This window comes from Oncorhynchus masou, unplaced genomic scaffold (genome assembly GCF_036934945.1).
Source record: "Oncorhynchus masou masou isolate Uvic2021 unplaced genomic scaffold, UVic_Omas_1.1 unplaced_scaffold_679, whole genome shotgun sequence".
In the NCBI taxonomy this organism is placed as follows: domain Eukaryota; kingdom Metazoa; phylum Chordata; class Actinopteri; order Salmoniformes; family Salmonidae; genus Oncorhynchus; species Oncorhynchus masou.
The window spans coordinates 57767-85000 of NW_027013240.1; the positions used below are offsets into that span (position 1 = coordinate 57767).

General features: G+C 46.5%; 1 protein-coding gene across 1 annotated transcript in view; it reads right to left on the bottom strand.

Moving 5' to 3' along the window:
* Positions 1-367: 367 nt before the first annotated feature.
* The window catches only part of large1 (LARGE xylosyl- and glucuronyltransferase 1), a 215447-nt gene continuing 188580 nt past the window's right edge, over positions 368-27234 (bottom strand). Inside the window, exons 11-15 of the mRNA XM_064963116.1 lie at positions 27125-27234; positions 8835-9113; positions 6906-7052; positions 3055-3250; positions 368-571 (exon numbers count right to left, since the gene is read on the bottom strand). The exon at positions 27125-27234 is cut by the window's right edge and continues 54 nt beyond it. Coding sequence (XP_064819188.1) covers positions 374-571; positions 3055-3250; positions 6906-7052; positions 8835-9113; positions 27125-27234 — 930 coding nt within the window. The 3' untranslated portion in view covers positions 368-373. The remainder of the gene's footprint in view (positions 572-3054; positions 3251-6905; positions 7053-8834; positions 9114-27124) is intronic.

Genomic DNA, 27234 nt, shown 5'->3' on the forward strand with positions numbered 1-27234 from the left:
TCATGATCGGTTGGCACAAAGGTCAGAGTTCGTAGTAAGAGTCTTTAGTAACCGTTCTGTCCACTCCCGAGTCCCCTACATCGACTGTCCATAGAATCCACCAACCCTTTCCCTCTCCTCTGTAGAAGTGTAGTCCTAGACAGCCTTAGAGAAGGGTGTTATGGGTAGTGTAGTCAATAACGGGTCAGAGTTCGTAGTAAGAGTCTTTAGTAACCGTTCTGTCCACTCCCGACTCCCCTACATCGACTGTCCTTAGAATCCACCGCCCTTTCCCTCTCCTCTGTAGAAGTGTAGTCCTAGACAGCCTTAGAGAAGGGTGTTATGGGTAGTGTAGTCAATAACGGGTCAGAGTGTCCTGGCTCATCGGTGTTGGCTAGCTGTTGTTCTCTGCAGTCATGTATTTGAGGGCAGCGAAGCCGTATCGTCGAGACATGTTCTGTTGAAACTCCTCTTTCAGGGTCTTCAGGCAGACGCGGTACTGCTTGTTGGACCGGAACTTGGTGATGTCGAAACTGGGAGCATGAGGCATGTGGATCATATAGGCGTTGGGCAGAACCACAAACTCATACTCCTGGAAGAGAGGACAGAGGACGGAGTTAGAAACACTAAGACATCATCACTAACTCATACTGCTGGAAGAGAGGACAGAGGACAGAGTTAGAAACACTAAGACAGCATCACTAACTCATACTCCTGGAAGAGAGGACAGAGGACAGAGTTAGAAACACTAAGACAGCATCACTAACTCATACTGCTGGAAGAGAGGACAGAGGACAGAGTTAGAAACACTAAGACAGCATCACTAACTCATACTGCTGGAAGAGAGGACAGAGGACAGAGTTAGAAACACTAAGACAGCATCACTAACTCATACTCCTGGAAGAGAGGACAGAGTTAAACACTAAGACAGCATCACTATCTCATACTCCTGGAAGAGAGGACAGAGTTAGAAACACTAAGACAGCATCACTAACTCATACTGCTGGAAGAGAGGACAGAGGACAGAGTTAGAAACACTAAGACAGCATCACTAACTCATACTGCTGGAAGAGAGGACAGAGGACAGAGTTAGAAACACCAAGACAGCATCACTAACTCATACTCCTGGAAGAGAGGACAGAGTTAGAAACACTAAGACAGCATCACTATCTCATACTGCTGGAAGAGAGGACAGAGGACAGAGTTAGAAACACTAAGACAGCATCACTATCTCATACTCCTGGAAGAGAGGACAGAGGACAGAGTTAGAAACACTAAGACAGCATCACTATCTCATACTCCTGGAAGAGAGGACAGAGGACAGAGTTAGAAACACTAAGACAGCATCACTAACTCATACTGCTGGAAGAGAGGACAGAGGACAGAGTTAGAAACACTAAGACAGCATCACTAACTCATACTGCTGGAAGAGAGGACAGAGTTAGAAACACTACGACAGCATCACTATCTCATACTGCTGGAAGAGAGGACAGAGGACAGAGTTAGAAACACTAAGACAGCATCACTAACTCATACTGCTGGAAGAGAGGACCGAGGACAGAGTTAGAAACACTAAGACAGCATCACTAACTCATACTGCTGGAAGAGAGGACAGAGGACGGAGTTAGAAACACTAAGACAGCATCACTATCTCATACTCCTGGAAGAGAGGACAGAGGACAGAGTTAGAAACACTAAGACAGCATCACTAACTCATACTGCTGGAAGAGAGGACAGAGGACAGAGTTAGAAACACTAAGACAGCATCACTAACTCATACTGCTGGAAGAGAGGACAGAGGACAGAGTTAGAAACACTAAGACAGCATCACTATCGCATATAGAGTGATGGGTAAAGGTGTGGCCAGTACCTGTGAGTGACAGAGTGATCAGTACCTGTGAGTTACAGAGTGATGGGTAAAGGTGTGGCCAGTACCTGTGAGTGACAGAGTGATGGGTAAAGGTGTGGCCAGTACCTGTGAGTGAGAGTGATGGGTAAAGGTGTGGCCAGTACCTGTGAGTGACAGAGTGATGGGTAAAGGTGTGGCCAGTACCTGTGAGTGACAGAGTGATGGGTAAAGGTGTGGCCAGTACCTGTGAGTGACAGAGTGATGGTAAAGAGGTGTGTCCAGTACCTGTGAGTGACAGAGTGATGGGTAAAGGTGTGGCCAGTACCTGTGAGTGACAGAGTGATGGGTAAAGAGCTGTGGCCAGTACCTGTGAGTGACAGAGTTATGGGTAAAGGTGTGTCCAGTACCTGTGAGTGACAGAGTGATGGGTAAAGGTGTGGCCAGTACCTGTGAGTGACAGAGTGATGGGTAAAGGTGTGGCCAGTACCTGTGAGTGACAGAGTGATGGGTAAAGAGGTGTGGCCAGTACCTGTGAGCGACAGAGTGATGGGTAAAGAGGTGTGGCCAGTACCTGTGAGCGACAGAGTGATGGGTAAAGAGGTGTGGCCAGTACCTGTGAGTGACAGAGTGATGGGTAAAGAGGTGTGGCCAGTACCTGTGAGTGACAGAGTGATGGGTAAAGAGGTGTGGCCAGTACCTGTGAACGACAGAGTGATGGGTAAAGGTGTGTCCAGTACCTGTGAGTGACAGAGTGATGGCAAAGAGGTGTGGCCAGTACCTGTGAGTGACAGAGTGATGGGTAAAGAGGTGTGGCCAGTACCTGTGAGTGACAGAGTGATGGGTAAAGAGGTGTGGCCAGTACCTGTGAACGACAGAGTGATGGGTAAAGGTGTGGCCAGTACCTGTGAGTGACAGAGTGATGGCAAAGAGGTGTGGCCAGTACCTGTGAGGGACAGAGTGATGGGTAAAGGTGTGGCCAGTACCTGTGAGTGACAGAGTGATGGGTAAAGGTGTGGCCAGTACCTGTGAGTGACAGAGTGATGGCAAAGAGGTGTGGCCAGTACCTGTGAGCGACAGAGTGATGGGTAAAGGTGTGTCCAGTACCTGTGAGTGACAGAGTGATGGGTAAAGGTGTGGCCAGTACCTGTGAGTGACAGAGTGATGGCAAAGAGGTGTGGCCAGTACCTGTGAGTGACAGAGTGATGGCAAAGAGGTGTGGCCAGTACCTGTGCATCCAGCTCCATAATGTGAGCCACTTTATTCCACCCAAAGCCAACGAAGCGTCTGTCGTACTCTGGACTGTCCCGTCTCACCATCACATAGGGTTCAAAGTCCGCTTCCCACTGGACTCTGTACGGCGTGGTGGCAGTCCTCCACTTGGCAAAGTTAGTGGGAGCATGACCCTTCGTCCAGACATGGTATCTAGCAGGGAGAACAGGGAGTAGGATTCAACATTCAGGGTAGCCTAGTGGTTAGAGAGTAGAGGTGGCAGGGTAGCCTAGTGGTTAGAGAGTAGAGGTGGCAGGGTAGCCTAGTGGTTAGAGAGTAGAGGTGGCAGGGTAGCCTAGTGGTTAGAGAGTAGAGGTGGCAGGGTAGCCTAGTGGTTAGAGAGTAGAGATGGCAGGGTAGCCTAGTGGTTAGAGAGTAGAGGTGGCAGGGTAGCCTAGTGGTTAGAGAGTAGAGGAGGCAGGTAACCTAGTGGTTAGAGTGTAGAGGTGGCAGGTAGCCTAGTGGTCAGAGTGTAGAGGTGGCAGGTAACCTAGTGGTTAGAGTGTAGAGGTGGCAGGGTAGCCTACTGGTTAGAGAGTAGAGGTGGCAGGTAACCTAGTGGTTAGAGAGTAGAGGTGGCAGGGTAGCCTAGTGGTTAGAGAGTAGAGGTGGCAGGGTAGCCTAGTGGTTAGAGAGTAGAGGTGGCAGGTAGAGGTGGCAGGGTAACCTAGTGGTTAGAGAGTAGAGGTGGCAGGGTAGCCTAGTGGTTAGAGAGTAGAGGTGGCAGGGTAGCCTAGTGGTTAGAGAGTAGAGGTGGCAGGGTAGCCTAGTGGTTAGAGAGTAGAGGTGGCAGGGTAGCCTAGTGGTTAGAGAGTAGAGATGGCAGGGTAGCCTAGTGGTTAGAGAGTAGAGGTGGCAGGGTAGCCTAGTGGTTAGAGAGTAGAGGAGGCAGGTAACCTAGTGGTTAGAGTGTTGAGGTGGCAGGGTAGCCTAGTGGTTAGAGTGTAGAGGTGGCAGGTAGCCTAGTGGTCAGAGTGTAGAGGTGGCAGGTAACCTAGTGGTTAGAGTGTAGAGGTGGCAGGGTAGCCTAGTGGTCAGAGTGTAGAGGTGGCAGGGTAGCCTAGTGGTTAGAGTGTTGAGGTGGCAGGGTAGCCTAGTGGTCAGAGTGTAGAGGTGGCAGGGTAGCCTAGTGGTTAGAGTGTAGAGGTGGCAGGGTAGCCTAGTGGTTAGAGTGTAGAGGTGGCAGGGTAGCCTAGTGGTTAGAGAGTAGTGGTGGCAGGGTAGCCTAGTGGTTAGAGAGTAGAGGTGGCAGGTAACCTAGTGGTTAGATTGTAGAGGCGGCAGGGTAGCCTAGTGGTTAGAGTGTAGAGGCGGCAGGGTAGCCTAGTGGTTAGAGTGTAGAGGTGGCAGGGTAGCCTAGTGGTTAGAGAGTAGAGGTGGCAGGGTAGCCTAGTGGTTAAATATATAATAATATATCCCATTTAGCAGACGCTTTTGTCCAAAGCGACTTACAAGTCAGCTGTGGCCACTACTTTTACATATGGGTGGCCCCAGCGGGAATCGAACCCACGACGCTTGGCGTTGCAAGCTTCATGCTCTACCGACTGAGCCACACAGGACTTAGACTTAGAGAGTAGAGGTGGCAGGGTAGCCTAGTGGTTAGAGAGTAGAGGTGGCAGGGTAGCCTAGTGGTTAGAGAGTAGAGGTGGCAGGGTAGCCTAGTGGTTAGAGAGTAGAGGTGGCAGGGTAGAGGTGGCAGGGTAGCCTAGTGGTTAGAGGGTAGAGGAGGCAGGTAACCTAGTGGTTAGAGTGTTGAGGTGGCAGGGTAGCCTAGTGGTTAGAGTGTTGAGGTGGCAGGGTAGCCTAGTGGTTAGAGTGTAGAGGTGGCAAGTAACCTAGTGGTTAGAGTGTAGAGGTGGCAGGTAGCCTAGTGGTTTGAGTGTAGAGGCGGCAGGTAGCTGAAGAGTGATTGAACCCAACTATCTAGGAGTCTTTCTAGCGGCAGGGTAGCCTAGTGGTTAGAGCGTTGGACTAGTAACCGGAAGGTTGCGAGTTGAAACCCCGAGCTGACAAGGTACAAATCTGTCGTTCTGCCCTTGAACAGGCAGTTAACCCACTGTTCCCAGGCCGTCATTGAAAATAAGAATTTGTTCTTAACTGACTTGCCTGGTTAAATAAAGGTAAAATTAAAAAAAAAATTAAAGTCTTTCTAGCTGAGTAGTGATTGAACCCATCTGGGAGTCTTCTAGCTGAGGAGTGATTGAACCCATCTGGGAGTCTTCTAGCTGAGTAGTGATTGAACCCATCTGGGAGTCTTCTAGCTGAGGAGTGATTGAACCCATCTGGGAGTCTTCTAGCTGAGTAGTGATTGAACCCATCTGGGAGTCTTCTAGCTGAGTAGTGATTGAACCCATCTGGGAGTCTTCTAGCTGAGGAGTGATTGAACCCATCTGGGAGTCTTTCTAGCTGAGTAGTGATTGAACCCATCTGGGAGTCTTCTAGCGGAGGAGTGATTGAACCCATCTGGGAGTCTTCTAGCGGAGGAGTGATTGAACCCATCTGGGAGTCTTCTAGCGGAGGAGTGATTGAACCCAACTTTCTGGGAGTCCTTCTAGCTGAGTAGTGATTGAACCCATCTGGGAGTCTTCTAGCGGAGGAGTGATTGAACCCATCTGGGAGTCCTTCTAGCGGAGGAGTGATTGAACCCAACTTTCTGGGCTCTGTAGCTCAATCTGTCATGTTAATGATCAAAAACGATCTCTGTGTTGAAAGACAAACATCTACGCTGCTGCTTGTATTTAGACACCAGGAGTCAGTCTTTATTTAACGAGGCCTCCCTTTATCCCTGAGAGCCGGAGTAAGATTGATGTTGAACCTTAAATGATTGTTTCAGTCGTTGGCAGGCGAACGGTAGAGTAACATCTGTGCTGCTGCTAACTAATGACAATGTGTCCCATCCCTTTAAGTTCAGAACACTGGTCCAGCGTCCCATCCCTTTAAGTTCAGAACACTGGCCAAGTGTTCCATCCCTTTAAGTTCAGAACACTGGTCCAGCGTCCCATCCCTTTAAGTTCAGAACACTGGCCCAGTGGGCCATCCCTTTAAGTTCAGAACACTGGCCCAGTGGGCCATCCCTTTAAGTTCAGAACACTGGCCCAGTGGGCCATCCCTTTAAGTTCAGAACACTGGCCCAGTGGGCCATCCCTTTAAGTTCAGAACACTGGCCCAGTGGACCATCCCTTTAAGTTCAGAACACTGGCCCAGTGGGCCATCCCTTTAAGTTCAGAACACTGGCCCAGTGGGCCATCCCTTTAAGTTCAGAACACTGGCCCAGTGGGCCATCCCTTTAAGTTCAGAACACTGGCCCAGTGGGCCATCCCTTTAAGTTCAGAACACTGGCCCAGTGTCCCATCCCTTTAAGTTCAGAACACTGGCCCAGTGGACCATCCCTTTAAGTTCAGAACACTGGCCCAGTGGGCCATCCCTTGAAGTTCAGAACACTGGCCCAGTGGGCCATCCCTTTATGTTCAGAACACTGGCCCAGTGGGCCATCCCTATAAGTTCAGAACACTGGCCCAGTGGGGGTACAGGTGGAGGGGAACGGACGTTTAGAAACTGGCCCAGTGGGGGTACAGGGGAATGTAAGGTGAATAGAGTCCCCATGTCCAGTTGGGACAGCAGCTACATGTGTTTTTACCTGAAGGTGAATAGAGTCCCCATGTCCAGTTGGGACAGCAGCTACATGTGTTTTTACCTGAAGGTGAATAGAGTCCCCATGTCCAGTTGGGACAGCAGCTACATGTGTTTTTACCTGAAGGTGAATAGAGTCCCCATGTCCAGTTGGAACAGCAGCTACCTGTGTTTTTACCTGAAGGTGAATAAAGTCCCCATGTCCAGTTGGGACAGCAGCTCGGCCTTGGACTTGGGGTAAGACAGACGGTAACGGAGCGTCTCGAAGGCCGGCACCACCAAGGCTTTCTTGCTGTTCGCCATGTCCAGCTGTACCACTGACTTCCTGCAGAGACGTTACAGAGACGTTACAGAGAGAGACGTTACAGACAGAGACGTTACAGGGACGTTACAGAGACGTTACAGACAGAGACGTTACAGGGACGTTACAGAGACGTTACAGACAGAGACGTTACAGACAGAGACGTTACAGACAGAGACGTTACAGAGACGTTACAGAGACGTTACAGACAGAGACGTTACAGACAGAGACGTTACAGACAGAGACGTTACAGACAGAGACGTTACAGTGACATTACAGACAGACGTCACAGAGACGTAACAGAGACGTTACAGAGACGTTACAGACAGAGACGTTACAGAGACGTTACAGAGACGTTACAGAGAGAGACGTTACAGACAGAGACGTTACAGGGACGTTACAGAGAGAGACGTTACAGAGACGTTACAGACAGAGACGTTACAGACAGAGACGTTACAGACAGAGACGTTACAGACAGAGACGTTACAGACAGAGACGTTACAGACAGAGGCGTTACAGACAGAGACGTTACAGAGACGTCACAGACAGAGACGTTACAGACAGAGACGTTACAGAGACGTCACAGACAGAGACGTTACAGACAGAGACGTTACAGACAGAGACGTTACAGACAGAGACGTTACAGACAGAGACGTTACAGACAGAGACGTTACAGACAGAGACGTTACAGAGACGTCACAGACAGAGACGTTACAGACAGAGACGTTACAGACAGAGACGTTACAGACAGAGACGTTACAGACAGAGACGTTACAGACAGAGACGTTACAGAGACGTCACAGACAGAGACGTTACAGAGACGTTACAGACAGAGGCGTTACAGACAGAGACGTTACAGACAGAGACGTTACAGAGACGTTACAGACAGAGGCGTTACAGACAGAGACGTTACAGACAGAGACGTTACAGACAGAGACGTTACAGAGACGTCACAGACAGAGACGTTACAGACAGAGACGTTACAGACAGAGACGTTACAGACAGAGACGTTACAGACAGAGACGTTACAGACAGAGACGTTACAGACAGAGACGTTACAGACAGAGACGTTACAGACAGAGACGTTACAGACAGAGACGTTACAGACAGAGACGTTACAGACAGAGACGTTACAGAGACGTTACAGACAGAGACGTTACAGACAGAGACGTTACAGACAGAGACGTTACAGACAGAGACGTTACAGAGACGTTACAGACAGAGACGTTACAGAGACGTTACAGACAGAGACGTTAGACAGAGACGTCACAGACAGAGACGTTACAGAGACGTCACAGACAGAGACGTCACAGACAGAGACGTCACAGACAGAGACGTCACAGACAGAGACGTTACAGAGAGAGACGTTACAGACAGAGACGTTACAGAGACGTTACAGACAGAGACGTCACAGAGACGTTACAGAGACGTTACAGACAGAGACGTTACAGAGACATTACAGACAGAGACGTTACAGAGACGTCACAGACAGACGTCACAGACAGAGACGTTACAGAGAGAGACGTTACAGACAGAGACGTTACAGACAGAGACGTTACAGACAGAGACGTTACAGACAGACGTCACAGACAGAGACGTTACAGACAGAGACGTTACAGAGAGAGACGTTACAGACAGACGTCACAGACAGAGACGTCACAGACAGAGACGTTACAGAGAGAGACGTTACAGAGACGTTACAGACAGAGACGTTACAGACAGAGACGTTACAGACAGAGACGTTACAGAGACGTTATAGGACATTATACATTACAGTATCTCTACAGCTGAGTCGTTCTCCCTCACCTGAGGTACTCGTAGAGGCCGTACATGGGCAGGAAGTCGATATCTGACAGGAACATGTAGGGCGTGTTGACCTGCCGCATGGCTACGTTCCTGAGCAGGTTGACCGGATAGAACTGACCCTCCTTGTAGACGATGTGGTAGCCCACGTTTCCCCTGGACATCAGGACCTCTGACCCCTGGGTGTAGCGCAGGAACTGTTGAGCCTCAGCGTCCGAGAGATACAGAGCCAGGCTAATAGGACCTTCCCAGTGTTTACAGATAGCCTCTAACATCTGGAGTCTGGAGAGGAGAGAGAGACACCACCGTTAGAGGAGGAGGAAGAGGAGAGAGAGACACCACCGTTAGAGGAGGAGGAAGAGGAGAGAGAGACACCACCGTTAGAGGAGGAGGAAGAGGAGAGAGAGACACCACCGTTAGAGGAGGAGGAAGAGGAGAGAGAGACACCACCGTTAGAGGAGGAGGAAGAGGAGAGAGAGACACCACCGTTAGAGGAGGAGGAAGAGGAGAGAGCGACACCACCGTTAGAGGAGGAGGAAGAGGAGAGAGAGACACCACCGTTAGAGGAGGAGGAAGAGGAGAGAGAGACACCACCGTTAGAGGAGGAGGAAGAGGAGAGAGAGACACCACCGTTAGAGGAGGAGGAAGAGGAGAGAGAGACACCACCGTTAGAGGAGGAGGAAGAGGAGAGAGAGACAGAGCCAGGCTAATAGGACCTTCCCAGTGTTTACAGATAGCCTCTAACATCTGGAGTCTGGAGAGGAGAGAGAGACACCACCGTTAGAGGAGGAGGAAGAGGAGAGATAGACACCACCGTTAGAGGAGGAGGAAGAGGAGAGAGAGACACCACCGTTAGAGGAGGAGGAAGAGGAGAGAGAGACACCACCGTTAGAGGAGGAGGAAGAGGAGAGAGAGACAGAGCCAGGCTAATAGGACCTTCCCAGTGTTTACAGATAGCCTCTAACATCTGGAGTCTGGAGAGGAGAGAGAGACACCACCGTTAGAGGAGGAGGAAGAGGAGAGATAGACACCACCGCTAGAGGAGGAGGAAGAAGAGGAGAGAGAGACACCACCGTTAGAGGAGGAGGAAGAGGAGAGAGAGACACCACCGTTAGAGGAGGAGGAAGAGGAGAGAGAGACACCACCGTTAGAGGAGGAGGAAGAGGAGAGAGAGTCACCACCGTTAGAGGAGGAGGAAGAGGAGAGAGAGACACCACCGTTAGAGGAGGAGGAAGAGGGAGAGAGACACCACCGTTAGAGGAGGAGGAAGAGGAGAGAGAGACACCACCGTTAGAGGAGGAGGAAGAGGAGAGAGAGACAGAGCCAGGCTAATAGGACCTTCCCAGTGTTTACAGATAGCCTCTAACATCTGGAGTCTGGAGAGAGAGAGAGACACCACCGTTAGAGGAGAAGGAAGAGGAGAGAGAGACACCACCGTTAGAGGAGGAGGAAGAGGAGAGAGAGACACCACCGTTAGAGGAGGAGGAAGAGGAGAGAGAGACAGAGCCAGGCTAATAGGACCTTCCCAGTGTTTACAGATAGCCTCTAACATCTGGAGTCTGGAGAGGAGAGAGAGACACCACCGTTAGAGGAGAAGGAAGAGGAGAGAGAGACACCACCGTTAGAGGAGGAGGAAGAGGGAGAGAGACACCACCGTTAGAGGAGGAGGAAGAGGAGAGAGAGACACCACCGTTAGAGGAGGAGGAAGAGGAGAGAGAGACACCACCGTTAGAGGAGGAGGAAGAGGAGAGAGAGACAGAGCCAGGCTAATAGGACCTTCCCAGTGTTTACAGATAGCCTCTAACATCTGGAGTCTGGAGAGGAGAGAGAGACACCACCGTTAGAGGAGGAGGAAGAGGAGAGATAGACACCACCGTTAGAGGAGGAGGAAGAGAGAGAGAGACACCACCGTTAGAGGAGGAGGAAGAGGAGAGAGAGACAGAGCCAGGCTAATAGGACCTTCCCAGTGTTTACAGATAGCCTCTAACATCTGGAGTCTGGAGTGGAGAGAGAGACACCACCGTTAGAGGAGGAGGAAGAGGAGAGAGAGACACCACCGTTAGAGGGAGGAAGAGAGAGAGAGATACAGAGCCAGGCTAATAGGACCTTCCCAGTGTTTACAGATAGCCTCTAACATCTGGAGTCTGGAGAGGAGAGAGAGACACCACCGTTAGAGGAGGAGGAAGAGGAGAGAGAGACACCACCGTTAGAGGAAGAGGAGAGAGATACAGAGCCAGGCTAATAGGACCTTCCCAGTGTTTACAGATAGCCTCTAACATCTGGAGTCTGGAGAGGAGAGAGAGAGACCACCGTTAGAGGAGGAGGAAGAGGAGAGAGAGACACCACCGTTAGAGGAGGAGGAAGAGGAGAGAGAGACAGGGCCAGGCTAATAGGACCTTCCCAGTGTTTACAGATAGCCTCTAACATCTGGAGTCTGGAGAGGAGAGAGAGACACCACCGTTAGAGGAGGAGGAAGAGGAGAGATAGACACCACCGTTAGAGGAGGAGGAAGAGGAGGAAGAGGAGAGAGAGACACCACCGTTAGAGGAGGAGGAAGAGGAGAGAGAGACACCACCGTTAGAGGAGGAGGAAGAGGAGAGAGAGACACCACCGTTAGAGGAGGAGGAAGAGGAGAGAGATACACCACCGTTAGAGGAGGAGGAAGAGGAGGAAGAGGAGAGAGAGACACCACCGTTAGAGGAGGAGGAAGAGGAGAGAGAGACACCACCGTTAGAGGAGGAGGAAGAGGAGAGAGAGACACCACCGTTAGAGGAGGAGGAAGAGGAGAGAGAGACACCACCATTAGAGGAGGAGGAAGAGGAGAGAGAGACACCACCGTTAGAGGAGGAGGAAGAGGAGAGAGAGACACCACCGTTAGAGGAGGAGGAAGAGGAGAGAGAGACACCACCGTTAGAGGAGGAGGAAGAGGAGAGAGAGACACCACCGTTAGAGGAGGAGGAAGAGGAGAGAGAGACAGGGCCAGGCTAATAGGACCTTCCCAGTGTTTACAGATAGCCTCTAACATCTGGAGTCTGGAGAGGAGAGAGAGACACCACCGTTAGAGGAGGAGGAAGAGGAGAGAGAGACACCACCGTTAGAGGAGGAGGAAGAGGAGAGAGAGACACCACCGTTAGAGGATGAGGAAGAGGAGAGAGAGACACCACCGTTAGAGGATGAGGAATAGGAGAGAGAGACACCACCGTTAGAGGAGGAGGAAGAGGAGAGAGAGACACCACCGTTAGAGGAGGAGGAAGAGGAGAGAGACACCACCGTTAGAGGAGGAGGAAGAGGAGAGAGAGACACCACCGTTAGAGGAGGAGGAAGAGGAGAGAGAGACACCACCGTTAGAGGAGGAGGAAGAGGAGAGAGATACAGAGCCAGGCTAATAGGACCTTCCCAGTGTTTACAGATAGCCTCTAACATCTGGAGTCTGGAGTGGAGAGAGACACCACCGTTAGAGGAGGAGGAAGAGAGAGAGACACCACCGTTAGAGGAGGAGGAAGAGGGAGAGAGACACCACTGTTAGAGGAGGAGGAAGAGGAGAGAGAGACACCACCGTTAGAGGAGGAGGAAGAGAGAGACACCACCGTTAGAGGAGGAGGAAGAGGAGAGAGAGACACCACCGTTAGAGGAGGAGGAAGAGGAGAGAGATACACCACCGTTAGAGGAGGAGGAAGAGGAGAGACACACCACCGTTAGAGGAGGAGGAAGAGGAGAGAGAGACACCACCGTTAGAGGAGGAGGAAGAGGAGAGAGAGACACCACCGTTAGAGGAGGAGGAAGAGGAGAGAGAGACACCACCGTTAGAGGAGGAGGAAGAGGAGAGACACACCACCGTTAGAGGAGGAGGAAGAGAGAGAGACACCACCGTTAGAGGAGGAGGAAGAGGAGAGAGAGACACCACCGTTAGAGGAGGAGGAAGAGGAGAGAGAGACACCACCGTTAGAGGAGGAGGAAGAGGAGAGAGAGACACCACCGTTAGAGGAGGAGGAAGAGGAGAGAGAGACACCACCGTTAGAGGAGGAGGAAGAGGAGAGAGAGACACCACCGTTAGAGGAGGAGGAAGAGGAGAGAGAGACACCACCGTTAGAGGAGGAGGAAGAGGAGAGAGATACACCACCGTTAGAGGAGGAGGAAGAGGAGAGAGAGACACCACCGTTAGAGGATGAGGAAGAGGAGAGAGAGACACCACCGTTAGAGGAGGAGGAAGAGGAGAGAGAGACACCACCGTTAGAGGAGGAGGAAGAGGAGAGAGAGACACCACCGTTAGAGGAGGAGGAAGAGGAGAGAGAGACACCACCGTTAGAGGAGGAGGAAGAGGAGGAAGAGAAAGAGGAGATAGAGAGAGGGAGTGAGAGGAGGAGGGAGAGAGGAGATGGAGAGAGAGAGGGAGTGAGAGAGGAGATGGAGATAGAGAGAAGGAGTGAGAGGGGGAGAGAGCGAGAGAGAGAGAGACATGACTCCCATGTGATCCTCAGCTCACAGAGCTAACTGACAGGGCTAGAGGGTAAAGACTCCCATGTGGTCCTCAGCTCACAGAGCTAACTGACAGGGCTAGAGGGTAAAGACTCCCATGTGGTCCTCAGCTCACAGAGCTAACTGACAGGGCTACAGGGTAAAGACTCCCATGTGATCCTCAGCTCACAGAGCTAACTGACAGGGCTACAGGGTAAAGACTCCCATGTGGTCCTCAGCTCACAGAGCTAACTGACAGGACTACAGGGTAAAGACTCCCATGTGATCCTCAGCTCACAGAGCTAACTGACAGGGCTAGAGGGTAAAGACTCCCATGTGGTCCTCAGCTCACAGAGCTAACTGACAGGGCTACAGGGTAAAGACTCCCATGTGGTCCTCAGCTCACAGAGCTAACTGACAGGGCTAGAGGGTAAAGACTCCCATGTGGTCCTCAGCTCACAGAGCTAACTGACAGGGCTAGAGGGTAAAGACTCCCATGTGGTCCTCAGCTCACAGAGCTAACTGACAGGGCTAGAGGGTAAAGACTCCCATGTGGTCCTCAGCTCACAGAGCTAACTGACAGGGCTAGAGGGTAAAGACTCCCATGTGGTCTTCAGCTCACAGAGCTAACTGACAGGGCTACAGGGTAAAGACTCCCATGTGGTCCTCAGCTCACAGAGCTAACTGACAGGACTACAGGGTAAAGACTCCCATGTGGTCCTCAGTTCACAGAGCTAACTGACAGGGCTACAGGGTAAAGACTCCCATGTGGTCCTCAGGGTAAAGACTCCCATGTGGTCCTCAGGGTAAAGACTCCCATGTGGTCCTCAGGGTAAAGACTCCCATGTGGTCCTCAGGGTAAAGACTCCCATGTGGTCCTCAGCTCACAGAGCTAACTGACAGGACTAGAGGGTAAAGACTCCCATGTGGTCCTCAGCTCACAGAGCTAACTGACAGGGCTACAGGGTAAACATGCCTCCTGTCCTAAAAGCCCAGACACACAGAGAAAACAGAAGAACACAGTCAGCGTTCCTTAAAGTGTTCTTAAACATTTTCCAATGTTTCCCAGTTTGGGGATAAGTCCCAATCCCCTTGCTTGAGGGAGAGAAAGAGGAAAAAGGAGAGAGAAGAGAGAGAGAGAGAGAGAGATATGGGGGTGAGAGAAGAGAAGGAAGAGAGAGAGATGGCGGTGAGAGAAGAGAAGGGAGGGAGAGAGAGATGGGGGTGAGAGAAGAGAAGGGAGAGAGAGAGACAGAGAGAGAGAGAGAGAGACAGAGACAGAGAGAGAGAGAAAAAGGAGAGTGAGAGGAGAGTGAGAGAGATGGGGATGAGGGAGAAGGGAGAGAGAAGAGAGAGAGAGAGAGAGAGAGAGATGGGGGTGAGAGAAGAGAAGGGAGAGAGAGAGAGAGAGAGAGAGAGATGGGGTGAGAGAAGAGAAGGGAGAGAGAGAGAGAGAGAGAGAGAGAGAGAGAGAGAGAGAGAGACAGAGAGAGAGAGACAGAGAGAGGAGAGAGAGAGGAGAGTGAGAGAGATGGGGATGAGAGGGAGAAGGGAGAGAGAAGATAGAGAGAGAGAGATGGGGGTGTGAGAAGAGAAGGGAGAGAGTGAGAGAGAGAAAGAGAGAGAGACAGAGACAGACAGAGACAGACAGAGAGAGACAGAGAGAGACAGAGACAGAGACAGAGAGAGACAGAGAGAGAGACAGAGACAGAGACAGAGAGAGTGTCCAGGCCAGGTTAGAACAGCTGACAATACTAAACTAAATAACCTTGGTGCTGTCAATTCCTTCCATTCTCCCCAAATGGGATATTCACATACTCCATATTCAATTCATTGTAAACTTAATCTGTGTCCCAAATGGCACCACATCCCCTATATACTGTAGTGCACTACTTTAGATCAGGACCCATAGTGTAGGAATAGGGTGCCATTTGTTTCCAATGACTTCACTCAGTGCTCAGTAATGAGAGGACTGTAGAGGAAAACTAGACAGGTGAATTAGCAGAGAAATGGACGAGTGAAGAGTTCTGTGGTAAAACTCTGGGTTTCTACTTCTGTTTCTGGCTGAGAGAACTGAAATTATCTTTATTAAATCTGCCCGGCAACAGTAGAGGAGTTAACATCCTCTATAATGTAATGATCTTTATTAAATCTGCCTGGCAACAGTAGAGGGGTTAACATCCTCTATAATGTAATGATCTTTATTAAATCTGCCTGGCAACAGTAGAGGAGTTAACATCCTCTATACTTTATTAAATCTGCCTGGCAACAGTAGAGGAGTTAACATTCTCTATGATCTTTATTAAATCTGCCTGGCAACAGTAGAGGGGTTAACATCCTCTATAATGTAATGATCTTTATTAAATCTGCCTGGCAACAGTAGAGGAGTTAACATCCTCTATAATGTAATGATCTTTATTAAATCTGCCTGGCAACAGTAGAGGAGTTAACATCCTCTATAATGTAATGATCTTTATTAAATCTGCCTGGCAACAGTAGAGGAGTTAACATCCTCTATAATGTAATGATCTTTATTAAATCTGCCTGGCAACAGTAGAGGAGTTAACATCCTCTATAATCTTTATTAAATCTGCCTGGCAACAGTAGAGGAGTTAACATCCTCTATAATGTAATGAGCTTTATTAAATCTGCCTGGCAACAGTAGAGGGGTTAACATCCTCTATAATCTTTATTAAATCTGCCTGGCAACAGTAGAGGAGTTAACATCCTCTATAATGTAATGATCTTTATTAAATCTGCATGGCAACAGTAGAGGGGTTAACATCCTCTATGATCTTTATTAAATCTGCCTGGCAACAGTAGAGGAGTTAACATCCTCTATAGTCTTTATTAAATCTGCCCGGCAACAGTAGAGGGGTTAACATCCTCTATAATGTAATGATCTTTATTAAATCTGCCTGGCAACAGTAGAGGAGTTAACATCCTCTATAATGTAATGATCTTTATTAAATCTGCCTGGCAACAGTAGAGGAGTTAACATCCTCTATAATGTAATGATCTTTATTAAATCTGCCCGGCAACAGTAGAGGGGGTTAACATCCTCTATAATCTTTATTAAATCTGCCCGGCAACAGTAGAGGGGTTAACAACCTCTATAATCTTTATTAAATCTGCCCGGCAACAGTAGAGGGGGTTAACATCCTCTATAATCTTTATTAAATCTGACTGGCAACAGTAGAGGGGTTAACATCCTCTATAATGTAATGATCTTTATTAAATCTGCCTGGCAACAGTAGAGAGGTTAACATCCTCTATAATCTTTATTAAATCTGCCTGGCAACAGTAGAGGGGTTAACATCCTCTATAATCTTTATTAAATCTGCCTGGCAACAGTAGAGGGGTTAACATCCTCTATAATCTTTATTAAATCTGCCAGGCAACAGTAGAGGGGTTAACATCCTCTATAATCTTTATTAAATCTGCCCGGCAACAGTAGAGGGGTTAAATTCCCCTAAGATGCTTGGTTTCATCAGGATATTCTGATCGGTACCTTCTGCATGTTTCTCTGCAGGCTCCAATGTCTCACAGCCTGTATCCCAAAATGGGACCCTATTCCATATATAGTGCACTACTTTAGACCAGGACCCCTAGCACCCTATTCCCTATATAGTGCACTACTTTAGACCAGGACCCAGAGGGCTCTATTCCCTAGATAGTGCACTACTTTAGACCAGGGCCCAGAGGGCTCTATTCCCTAGATAGTGCACTACTTTAGACCCGGGCCCAGAGGGCTCTATTCCCTAGATTGTGCACTACTTTAGACCAGGGCCCAGAGGGCTCTATTCCCTAGATAGTGCACTACTTTAGACCAGGGCCCAGAGGGCTCTATTCCCTAGATAGTGCACTACTTTAGACCAGGGCCCAGAGGGCTCTATTCCCTAGATAGTGCACTACTTTAGACCCGGGCCCAGAGGGCTCTATTCCCTAGATTGTGCACTACTTTAGACCAGGGCCCAGAGGGCTCTATCCCCTAGATAGTGCACTACTTTAGACCAGGGCCCACAGGGCTCTATAGGGAATAGGGTTCTGAGATGCAGAACACTGTTGTGTTTGGACCGGAAACTAAGCTGCCTCAAGTGTACAATTCTATTTCCTATAAAACCCTGAAGATTATAAAGCTAACTTTTGCTGTTGTTGTTGTTGACACATGTTGTGTTTGGAAAGGGGCCTGAAGTGTACAATGATCTTTCCTTAATAAAACAAAAACCTAAATTCATAGCAGAATAATTTAGTACATGCTGTTTCATAGTTCAGTCAACAACACAGGGGGGGTTATGATGCTGTAATAAATCCTATTCATACATGACTGAACGGTGGTTATGTCATTAATCACCCCCAGCATGTCTGTTATTGCAGTGGACGGTTTGAACGTGGATTCGTTTTTAATTTAAAGGAAAATCAAACTGCCCGTGTTTTAAAAAAATACAAAAAATTGTCCTGAAGTTTATAGTGCAGTGATGGCTGTAATGGAGTTTATAATGCAGTGATGGCTGTAATGGCGTTTATAATGCAGTGATGGCTGTAATGGCATTTATAGTGCAGTGATGGCTGTAATGGAGTTTATAATGCAGTGATAGCTGTAATGGAGTTGAGTTTATAATGCAGTGATGGTTGTAATGGAGTTTATAGTGCAGTGATGGCTGTAATGGAGTTTATAGTGCAGTGATGGTTGTCATGGAGTTTATAATGCAGTGATGGCTGTAATGGAGTTTATAATGCAGTGATGGCTGTAATGGAGTTGAGTTTATTATGCAGTGATGGCTGTAATGGAGTTTATAATGCAGTGATGGCTGTAATGTAGTTTATAATGCAGTGATGGCTGTAATGGAGTTTATAATGCAGCGATGGCTGTAATGGAGTTTATAATGCAGTGATGGCTGTAATGGAGATGAGTTTATAATGCAGTGATGGCTGTAATGTAGTTTATAATGCAGTGATGGCTGTAATGGAGATGAGTTTATAATGCAGTGATGGCTGTAATGTAGTTTATAGTGCAGTGATGGCTGTAATGGAGTTTATAATGCAGTGATGGCTGTAATGGAGTTTATAATGCAGTGATGGCTGTAATGGAGATGAGTTTATAATGCAGTGATGGCTGTAATGGAGATGAGTTTATTATGCAGTGATGGCTGTAATGTAGTTTATAATGCAGTGATGGCTGTAATGGAGATGAGTTTATAATGCAGTGATGGCTGTAATGTAGTTTATAGTGCAGTGATGGCTGTAATGGAGTGTATAATGCAGTGATGGCTGTAATGGAGTTTATAATGCAGCGATGGCTGTAATGGAGTTTATAATGCAGTGATGGCTGTAATGGAGATGAGTTTATTATGCAGTGATGGCTGTAATGGAGTTTATAATGCAGTGATGGCTGTAATGGAGTTGAGTTTATTATGCAGTGATGGCTGTAATGGAGTTTATAATGCAGTGATGGCTGTAATGTAGTTTATAATGCAGCAATGGCTGTAATGGAGTTTATAATGCAGCGATGGCTGTAATGGAGTTTATAATGCAGTGATGGCTGTAATGGAGATGAGTTTATAATGCAGTGATGGCTGTAATGTAGTTTATAATGCAGTGATGGCTGTAATGGAGATGAGTTTATAATGCAGTGATGGCTGTAATGTAGTTTATAGTGCAGTGATGGCTGTAATGGAGTTTATAATGCAGTGATGGCTGTAATGGAGTTTATAATGCAGTGATGGCTGTAATGGAGTTTATAGTGCAGTGATGGCTGTAATGGAGTTTATAATGCAGTGATGGCTGTAATGGCGTTTATAATGCAGTGATGGCTGTAATGGCATTTATAGTGCAGTGATGGCTGTAATGGAGTTTATAATGCAGTGATAGCTGTAATGGAGTTGAGTTTATAATGCATTGATGGTTGTAATGGAGTTTATAATGCAGTGATGGCTGTAATGGAGTTTATAGTGCAGTGATGGTTGTCATGGAGTTTATAATGCAGTGATGGCTGTAATGGAGTTTATAATGCAGTGATGGCTGTAATGGAGTTGAGTTTATTATGCAGTGATGGCTGTAATGGAGTTTATAATGCAGTGATGGCTGTAATGTAGTTTATAATGCAGTGATGGCTGTAATGGAGTTTATAATGCAGCGATGGCTGTAATGGAGTTTATAATGCAGTGATGGCTGTAATGGAGATGAGTTTATAATGCAGTGATGGCTGTAATGTAGTTTATAATGCAGTGATGGCTGTAATGGAGATGAGTTTATAATGCAGTGATGGCTGTAATGTAGTTTATAGTGCAGTGATGGCTGTAATGGAGTTTATAATGCAGTGATGGCTGTAATGGAGTTTATAATGCAGTGATGGCTGTAATGGAGTTTATAATGCAGTGATGGCTGTAATGGAGATGAGTTTATAATGCAGTGATGGCTGTAATGGAGATGAGTTTATTATGCAGTGATGGCTGTAATGTAGTTTATAATGCAGTGATGGCTGTAATGGAGATGAGTTTATAATGCAGTGATGGCTGTAATGTAGTTTATAGTGCAGTGATGGCTGTAATGGAGTGTATAATGCAGTGATGGCTGTAATGGAGTTTATAATGCAGCGATGGCTGTAATGGAGTTTATAATGCAGTGATGGCTGTAATGGAGATGAGTTTATTATGCAGTGATGGCTGTAATGGAGTTTATAATGCAGTGATGGCTGTAATGGAGTTGAGTTTATTATGCAGTGATGGCTGTAATGGAGTTTATAATGCAGTGATGGCTGTAATGTAGTTTATAATGCAGCAATGGCTGTAATGGAGTTTATAATGCAGCGATGGCTGTAATGGAGTTTATAATGCAGTGATGGCTGTAATGGAGATGAGTTTATAATGCAGTGATGGCTGTAATGTAGTTTATAATGCAGTGATGGCTGTAATGGAGATGAGTTTATAATGCAGTGATGGCTGTAATGTAGTTTATAGTGCAGTGATGGCTGTAATGGAGTTTATAATGCAGTGATGGCTGTAATGGAGTTTATAATGCAGTGATGGCTGTAATGGAGTTTATAGTGCAGTGATGGCTGTAATGGAGTTTATAATGCAGTGATGGCTGTAATGTAGTTAATAATGCAGTGATGGCTGTAATGGAGTTTATAGTGCAGTGATGGCTGTAATGGAGTTTATAATGCAGTGATGGCTGTAATGTAGTTTATAATGCAGTGATGGCTGTAATGGAGTTTATAGTGCAGTGATGGCTGTAATGGAGTTTATAGTGCAGTGATGGCTGTAATGGAGATGAGTTTATAATGCAGTGATGGCTGTAATGTAGTTTATAGTGCAGTGATGGCTGTAATGGAGTTGAGTTTATAGTGCAGTGATGGCTGTAATGGAGTTTATAGTGCAGTGATGGCTGTAATGGAGTTTATAATGCAGTGATGGCTGTAATGTAGTTTATAATGCAGTGATGGCTGTAATGGAGTTTATAGTGCAGTGATGGCTGTAATGGAGTTTATAGTGCAGTGATGGCTGTAATGGAGATGAGTTTATAATGCAGTGATGGCTGTAATGTAGTTTATAGTGCAGTGATGGCTGTAATGGAGTTGAGTTTATAGTGCAGTGATGGCTGTAATGGAGTTTATAGTGCAGTGATGGCTGTAATGGAGTTTATAATGCAGTGATGGCTGTAATGTAGTTTATAATGCAGTGATGGCTGTAATGGAGTGTATAATGCAGTGACGGCTGTAATGGAGTTTATAATGCAGTGATGGCTGTAATGGAGTTTATAATGCAGTGATGGCTGTAATGGGGTTTATAGTGAAGTGATGGCTGTAATGGAGTTGAGTTTATAATGCAGTGATGGCTGTAATGTAGTTTATAATGCAGTGATGGCTGTAATGTAGTTTATAGTGCAGTGATGGCTGTAATGGAGATGAGTTTATAATGCAGTGATGGCTGTAATGGAGTTTATAGTGCAGTGATGGCTGTAATGTAGTTTATAATGCAGTGATGGCTGTAATGGAGATGAGTTTATAATGCAGTGATGGCTGTAATGGAGTTTATAGTGCAGTGATGGCTGTAATGGAGATGAGTTTATAATGCAGTGATGGCTGTAATGGAGTTTATAGTGCAGTGATGGCTGTAATGTAGTTTATAATGCAGTGATGGCTGTAATGGAGATGAGTTTATAATGCAGTGATGGCTGTAATGGAGTTTATAATGCAGTGATGGCTGTAATGGAGTTTATAGTGCAGTGATGGCTGTAATGGAGTTTATAGTGCAGTGATGGCTGTAATGGAGTCTATAATGCAGTGATGGCTGTAATGGAGTTTATAATGCAGTGATGGCTGTAATGGAGTTTATAATGCAGTGATGGCTGTAATGGAGATGAGTTTATAGTGCAGTGATGGCTGTAATGGAGTTTATAATGCAGTGATGGCTGTAATGGAGATGAGTTTATAGTGCAGTGATGGCTGTAATGTAGTTTATAATGCAGTGATGGCTGTAATGGAGATGAGTTTATAACGCAGTGATGGCTGTAATGGAGTTTATAATGCAGTGATGGCTGTAATGGAGTTTATAATGCAGTGATGGCTGTAATGTAGTTTATAATGCAGTGATGGCTGTAATGGAGTTTATAATGCAGCGATGGCTGTAATGGAGTTTATAATGCAGTGATGGCTGTAATGGAGATGAGTTTATAATGCAGTGATGGCTGTAATGTAGTTTATAATGCCGTGATGGCTGTAATGGAGATGATTTTATAATGCAGTGATGGCTGTAATGTAGTTTATAGTGCAGTGATGGCTGTAATGGAGTTTATAATGCAGTGATGGCTGTAATGGATTTTATAATGCAGTGATGGCTGTAATGGAGTTTATAATGCAGTGATGGCTGTATTGGAGATGAGTTTATAATGCAGTGATGGCTGTAATGGAGATGAGTTTATTATGCAGTGATGGCTGTAATGTAGTTTATAATGCAGTGATGGCTGTAATGGAGATGAGTTTATAATGCAGTGATGGCTGTAATGTAGTTTATAGTGCAGTGATGGCTGTAATGGAGTGTATAATGCAGTGATGGCTGTAATGGAGTTTATAATGCAGCGATGGCTGTAATGGAGTTTATAATGCAGTGATGGCTGTAATGGAGATGAGTTTATTATGCAGTGATGGCTGTAATGGAGTTTATAATGCAGTGATGGCTGTAATGGAGTTGAGTTTATTATGCAGTGATGGCTGTAATGGAGTTTATAATGCAGTGATGGCTGTAATGTAGTTTATAATGCAGCAATGGCTGTAATGGAGTTTATAATGCAGCGATGGCTGTAATGGAGTTTATAATGCAGTGATGGCTGTAATGGAGATGAGTTTATAATGCAGTGATGGCTGTAATGTAGTTTATAATGCAGTGATGGCTGTAATGGAGATGAGTTTATAATGCAGTGATGGCTGTAATGTAGTTTATAGTGCAGTGATGGCTGTAATGGAGTTTATAATGCAGTGATGGCTGTAATGGAGTTTATAATGCAGTGATGGCTGTAATGGAGTTTATAGTGCAGTGATGGCTGTAATGGAGTTTATAATGCAGTGATGGCTGTAATGTAGTTTATAATGCAGTGATGGCTGTAATGGAGTTTATAGTGCAGTGATGGCTGTAATGGAGTTTATAATGCAGTGATGGCTGTAATGTAGTTTATAATGCAGTGATGGCTGTAATGGAGTTTATAGTGCAGTGATGGCTGTAATGGAGTTTATAGTGCAGTGATGGCTGTAATGGAGATGAGTTTATAATGCAGTGATGGCTGTAATGTAGTTTATAGTGCAGTGATGGCTGTAATGGAGTTGAGTTTATAGTGCAGTGATGGCTGTAATGGAGTTTATAGTGCAGTGATGGCTGTAATGGAGTTTATAATGCAGTGATGGCTGTAATGTAGTTTATAATGCAGTGATGGCTGTAATGGAGTGTATAATGCAGTGACGGCTGTAATGGAGTTTATAATGCAGTGATGGCTGTAATGGAGTTTATAATGCAGTGATGGCTGTAATGGGGTTTATAGTGAAGTGATGGCTGTAATGGAGTTGAGTTTATAATGCAGTGATGGCTGTAATGTAGTTTATAATGCAGTGATGGCTGTAATGTAGTTTATAGTGCAGTGATGGCTGTAATGGAGATGAGTTTATAATGCAGTGATGGCTGTAATGGAGTTTATAGTGCAGTGATGGCTGTAATGTAGTTTATAATGCAGTGATGGCTGTAATGGAGATGAGTTTATAATGCAGTGATGGCTGTAATGGAGTTTATAGTGCAGTGATGGCTGTAATGGAGATGAGTTTATAATGCAGTGATGGCTGTAATGGAGTTTATAGTGCAGTGATGGCTGTAATGTAGTTTATAATGCAGTGATGGCTGTAATGGAGATGAGTTTATAATGCAGTGATGGCTGTAATGGAGTTTATAATGCAGTGATGGCTGTAATGGAGTTTATAGTGCAGTGATGGCTGTAATGGAGTTTATAGTGCAGTGATGGCTGTAATGGAGATGAGTTTATAGTGCAGTGATGGCTGTAATGTAGTTTATAATGCAGTGATGGCTGTAATGGAGATGAGTTTATAACGCAGTGATGGCTGTAATGGAGTTTATAATGCAGTGATGGCTGTAATGGAGTTTATAGTGCAGTGATGGCTGTAATGGAGATGAGTTTATAATGCAGTGATGGCTGTAATGGAGATGAGTTTATAATGCAGTGATGGCTGTAATGGAGATGAGTTTATAATGCAGTGATGGCTGTAATGGGGTTTATAATGCAGTGATGGCAGTAATGGAGTTTATAATGCAGTGATGGCTGTAATGGCGTTTATAATGCAGTGATGGCTGTAATGGCGTTTATAATGCAGTGATGGCTGTAATGGAGTTTATAATGCAGTGATGGCTGTAATGGAGATGAGTTTAAAATGCTGTGATGGCTGTAATGGAGATGAGTTTATAGTGCAGTGGTGGCTGTAATGGAGATGAGTTTATAGTGCAGTGATGGCTGTAATGGAGTTTATAATGCAGTGATGGCTGTAATGGAGATGAGTTTATAATGCAGGGATGGCTGTAATGGGGTTTATAATGCAGTGATGGCTGTAATGGAGTTTATAATGCAGTGATGGCTGTAATGGCGTTTATAATGCAGTGATGGCTGTAATGGCGTTTATAATGCAGTGATGGCTGTAATGGAGTTTATAATGCAGTGATGGCTGTAATGGAGATGAGTTTAAAATGCTGTGATGGCTGTAATGGAGATGAGTTTATAGTGCAGTGGTGGCTGTAATGGAGATGAGTTTATAGTGCAGTGATGGCTGTAATGTAGTTTATAATGCAGTGATGGCTGTAATGGAGATGAGTTTATAATGCAGGGATGGCTGTAATGGAGTTTATAATGCAGTGATGGCTGTAATGGAGTTTATAATGCAGTGATGGCTGTAATGGGGTTTATAATGCAGTGATGGCTGTAATGGGGGTTATAATGCAGTGATGGCTGTCATGGAGTTTATAATGCAGTGATGGCTGTAATGGAGTTTCAATGGAAAGTGACATCACTCCATATGATGTCACTGTTGTTAAATCAGTCTCTATCAGAGTGTATGTCACTGTGGTTAAATCAGTCTCTATCAGAGTGTGATGTCACTGTTGTTAAATCAGTCTCTATCAGAGTATGATGTCACTGTGGTTAAATCAGTCTCTATCAGAGTATGAGGTCACTGCTGTGGTTAAATCAGTCTCTATCAGAGTGTATGTCACTGTTGTAAACATCAGTCTCTATCAGAGTATGATGTCACTGTTGTAAACATCAGTCTCTATCAGAATATGATGTCACTGGTGTAAACATCAGTCTCTATCAGAGTATGATGTCATTGTTGTAAACATCAGTCTCTATCAGAATATGATGTCACTGTTGTAAACATCAGTCTCTATCAGAGTATGATGTCATTGTTGTTGTTGTTGTTGTAAACATAAGTAATGAAGTATCCTCATAAAGACGTTCATAACTTCTCCAGACAAGTGGGACCTCCAGCTCCTCTCAACAACACACACACACACGCGCACGCACAGACAGTCAGACACAGCTACAGATTAAAATGCTGGAGGTGCAGCTGCTACAGACCTAGCTGTGTGCTGTCAGATTAGTTTGACGGCTGTAGAGTCCTGTACTTCCGTGAGGGTCAGAGGTTACGGCTGTAGCAGTTTCAAACAACAGCCTTTGATTCTGTTTTAGAAGATCTATGTTTTGTTTACAGAAATACTGCCTGAACAAACATGTCCCTCCCTCCCTCCCTCCCTCCCTCCCTCCCTCCCTCCCTCCCTCCCTCCCTCCCTCCCTCCCTCCCTCCCTCCCTCCTCATGTCTTCCTACCTGTCCATGGAGAGCTGTGTGTAAGGTCTGTCTTCCTACCTGTCCATGGAGAGCTGTGTAAGGTCTGTCTTCCTACCTGTCCATAAAGAGCTGTGTACGGTCTGTCTTCCTACCTGTCCATTAAGAGCTGTGTAAGGTCTGTCTTCCTACCTGTCCATAAAGAGCTGTGTAAGGTCTGTCTTCCTACCTGTCCATAAAGAGCTGTGTAAGGTCTGTCTTCCTACCTGTCCATGGAGAGCTGTGTGTAAGGTCTGTCTTCCTACCTGTCCATGGAGAGCTGTGTGTAAGGTCTGTCTTCCTACCTGTCCATGGAGAGCTGTGTGTAAGGTCTGTCTTCCTACCTGTCCATGGAGAGGTGTGTAAGGTCTGTCTTCCTACCTGTCCATGGAGAGCTGTGTGTAAGGTCTGTCTTCCTACCTGTCTATAGAGAGCTGTGTAAGGTCTGTCTTCCTACCTGTCCACAGAGAGCTGTGTAAGGTCTGTCTTCCTACCTGTCCACAGAGACCTGTGTAAGGTCTGTCTTCCTACCTGTCCCTAGAGAGCTGTGTGTAAGGTCTGTCTTCCTACCTGTCCCTAGAGAGCTGTGTGTAAGGTCTGTCTTCATACCTGTCCCTAGAGAGCTGTGTGTAAGGTCTGTCTTCCTACCTGTCCCTAGAGAGCTGTGTGTAAGGTCTGTCTTCATACCTGTCCACGGAGAGCTGTGTAAGGTCTGTCTTCCTACCTGTCCATGGAGAGCTGTGTGTAAGGTCTGTCTTCCTACCTGTCCATGGAGAGCTGTGTAAGGTCTGTCTTCCTACCTGTCCATAAAGAGCTGTGTAAGGTCTGTCTTCCTACCTGTCCATAAAGAGCTGTGTAAGGTCTGTCTTCCTACCTGTCCAGGGAGAGCTGTGTAAGGTCTGTCTTCCTACCTGTCCATAAAGAGCTGTGTAAGGTCTGTCTTCCTACCTGTCCACAGAGAGTTGTGTAAGGTCTGTCTTCCTACCTGTCCATGGAGAGCTGTGTAAGGTCTGTCTTCCTACCTGTCCACGGAGAGTTGTGTAAGGTCTGTCTTCCTACCTGTCCATGGAGAGCTGTGTAAGGTCTGTCTTCCTACCTGTCCACGGAGAGTTGTGTAAGGTCTGTCTTCCTACCTGTCCACAGAGAGCTGTGTAAGGTCTGTCTTCCTACCTGTCCATGGAGAGCTGTGTAAGGTCTGTCTTCCTACCTGTCCATGGAGAGCTGTGTGTAAGGTCTGTCTTCCTACCTGTCCATGGAGAGCTGTGTGTAAGGTCTGTCTTCCTACCTGTCCACAGAGAGCTGTGTAAGGTCTGTCTTCCTACCTGTCCACAGAGAGCTGTGTAAGGTCTGTCTTCCTACCTGTCCATGGAGAGCTGTGTAAGGTCTGTCTCCCTACCTGTCCACAGAGAGCTGTGTAAGGTCTGTCTTCCTACCTGTCCATGGAGAGCTGTGTAAGGTCTGTCTTCCTACCTGTCCATGGAGAGCTGTGCCACCAGTGTAACGTCTGTGTGGTCCGTGCTGGGTTCGTACTCGTAGTGAAGGAAATAGAGGTGAGTCCTGTGAACCGTGAAACGCTCCCG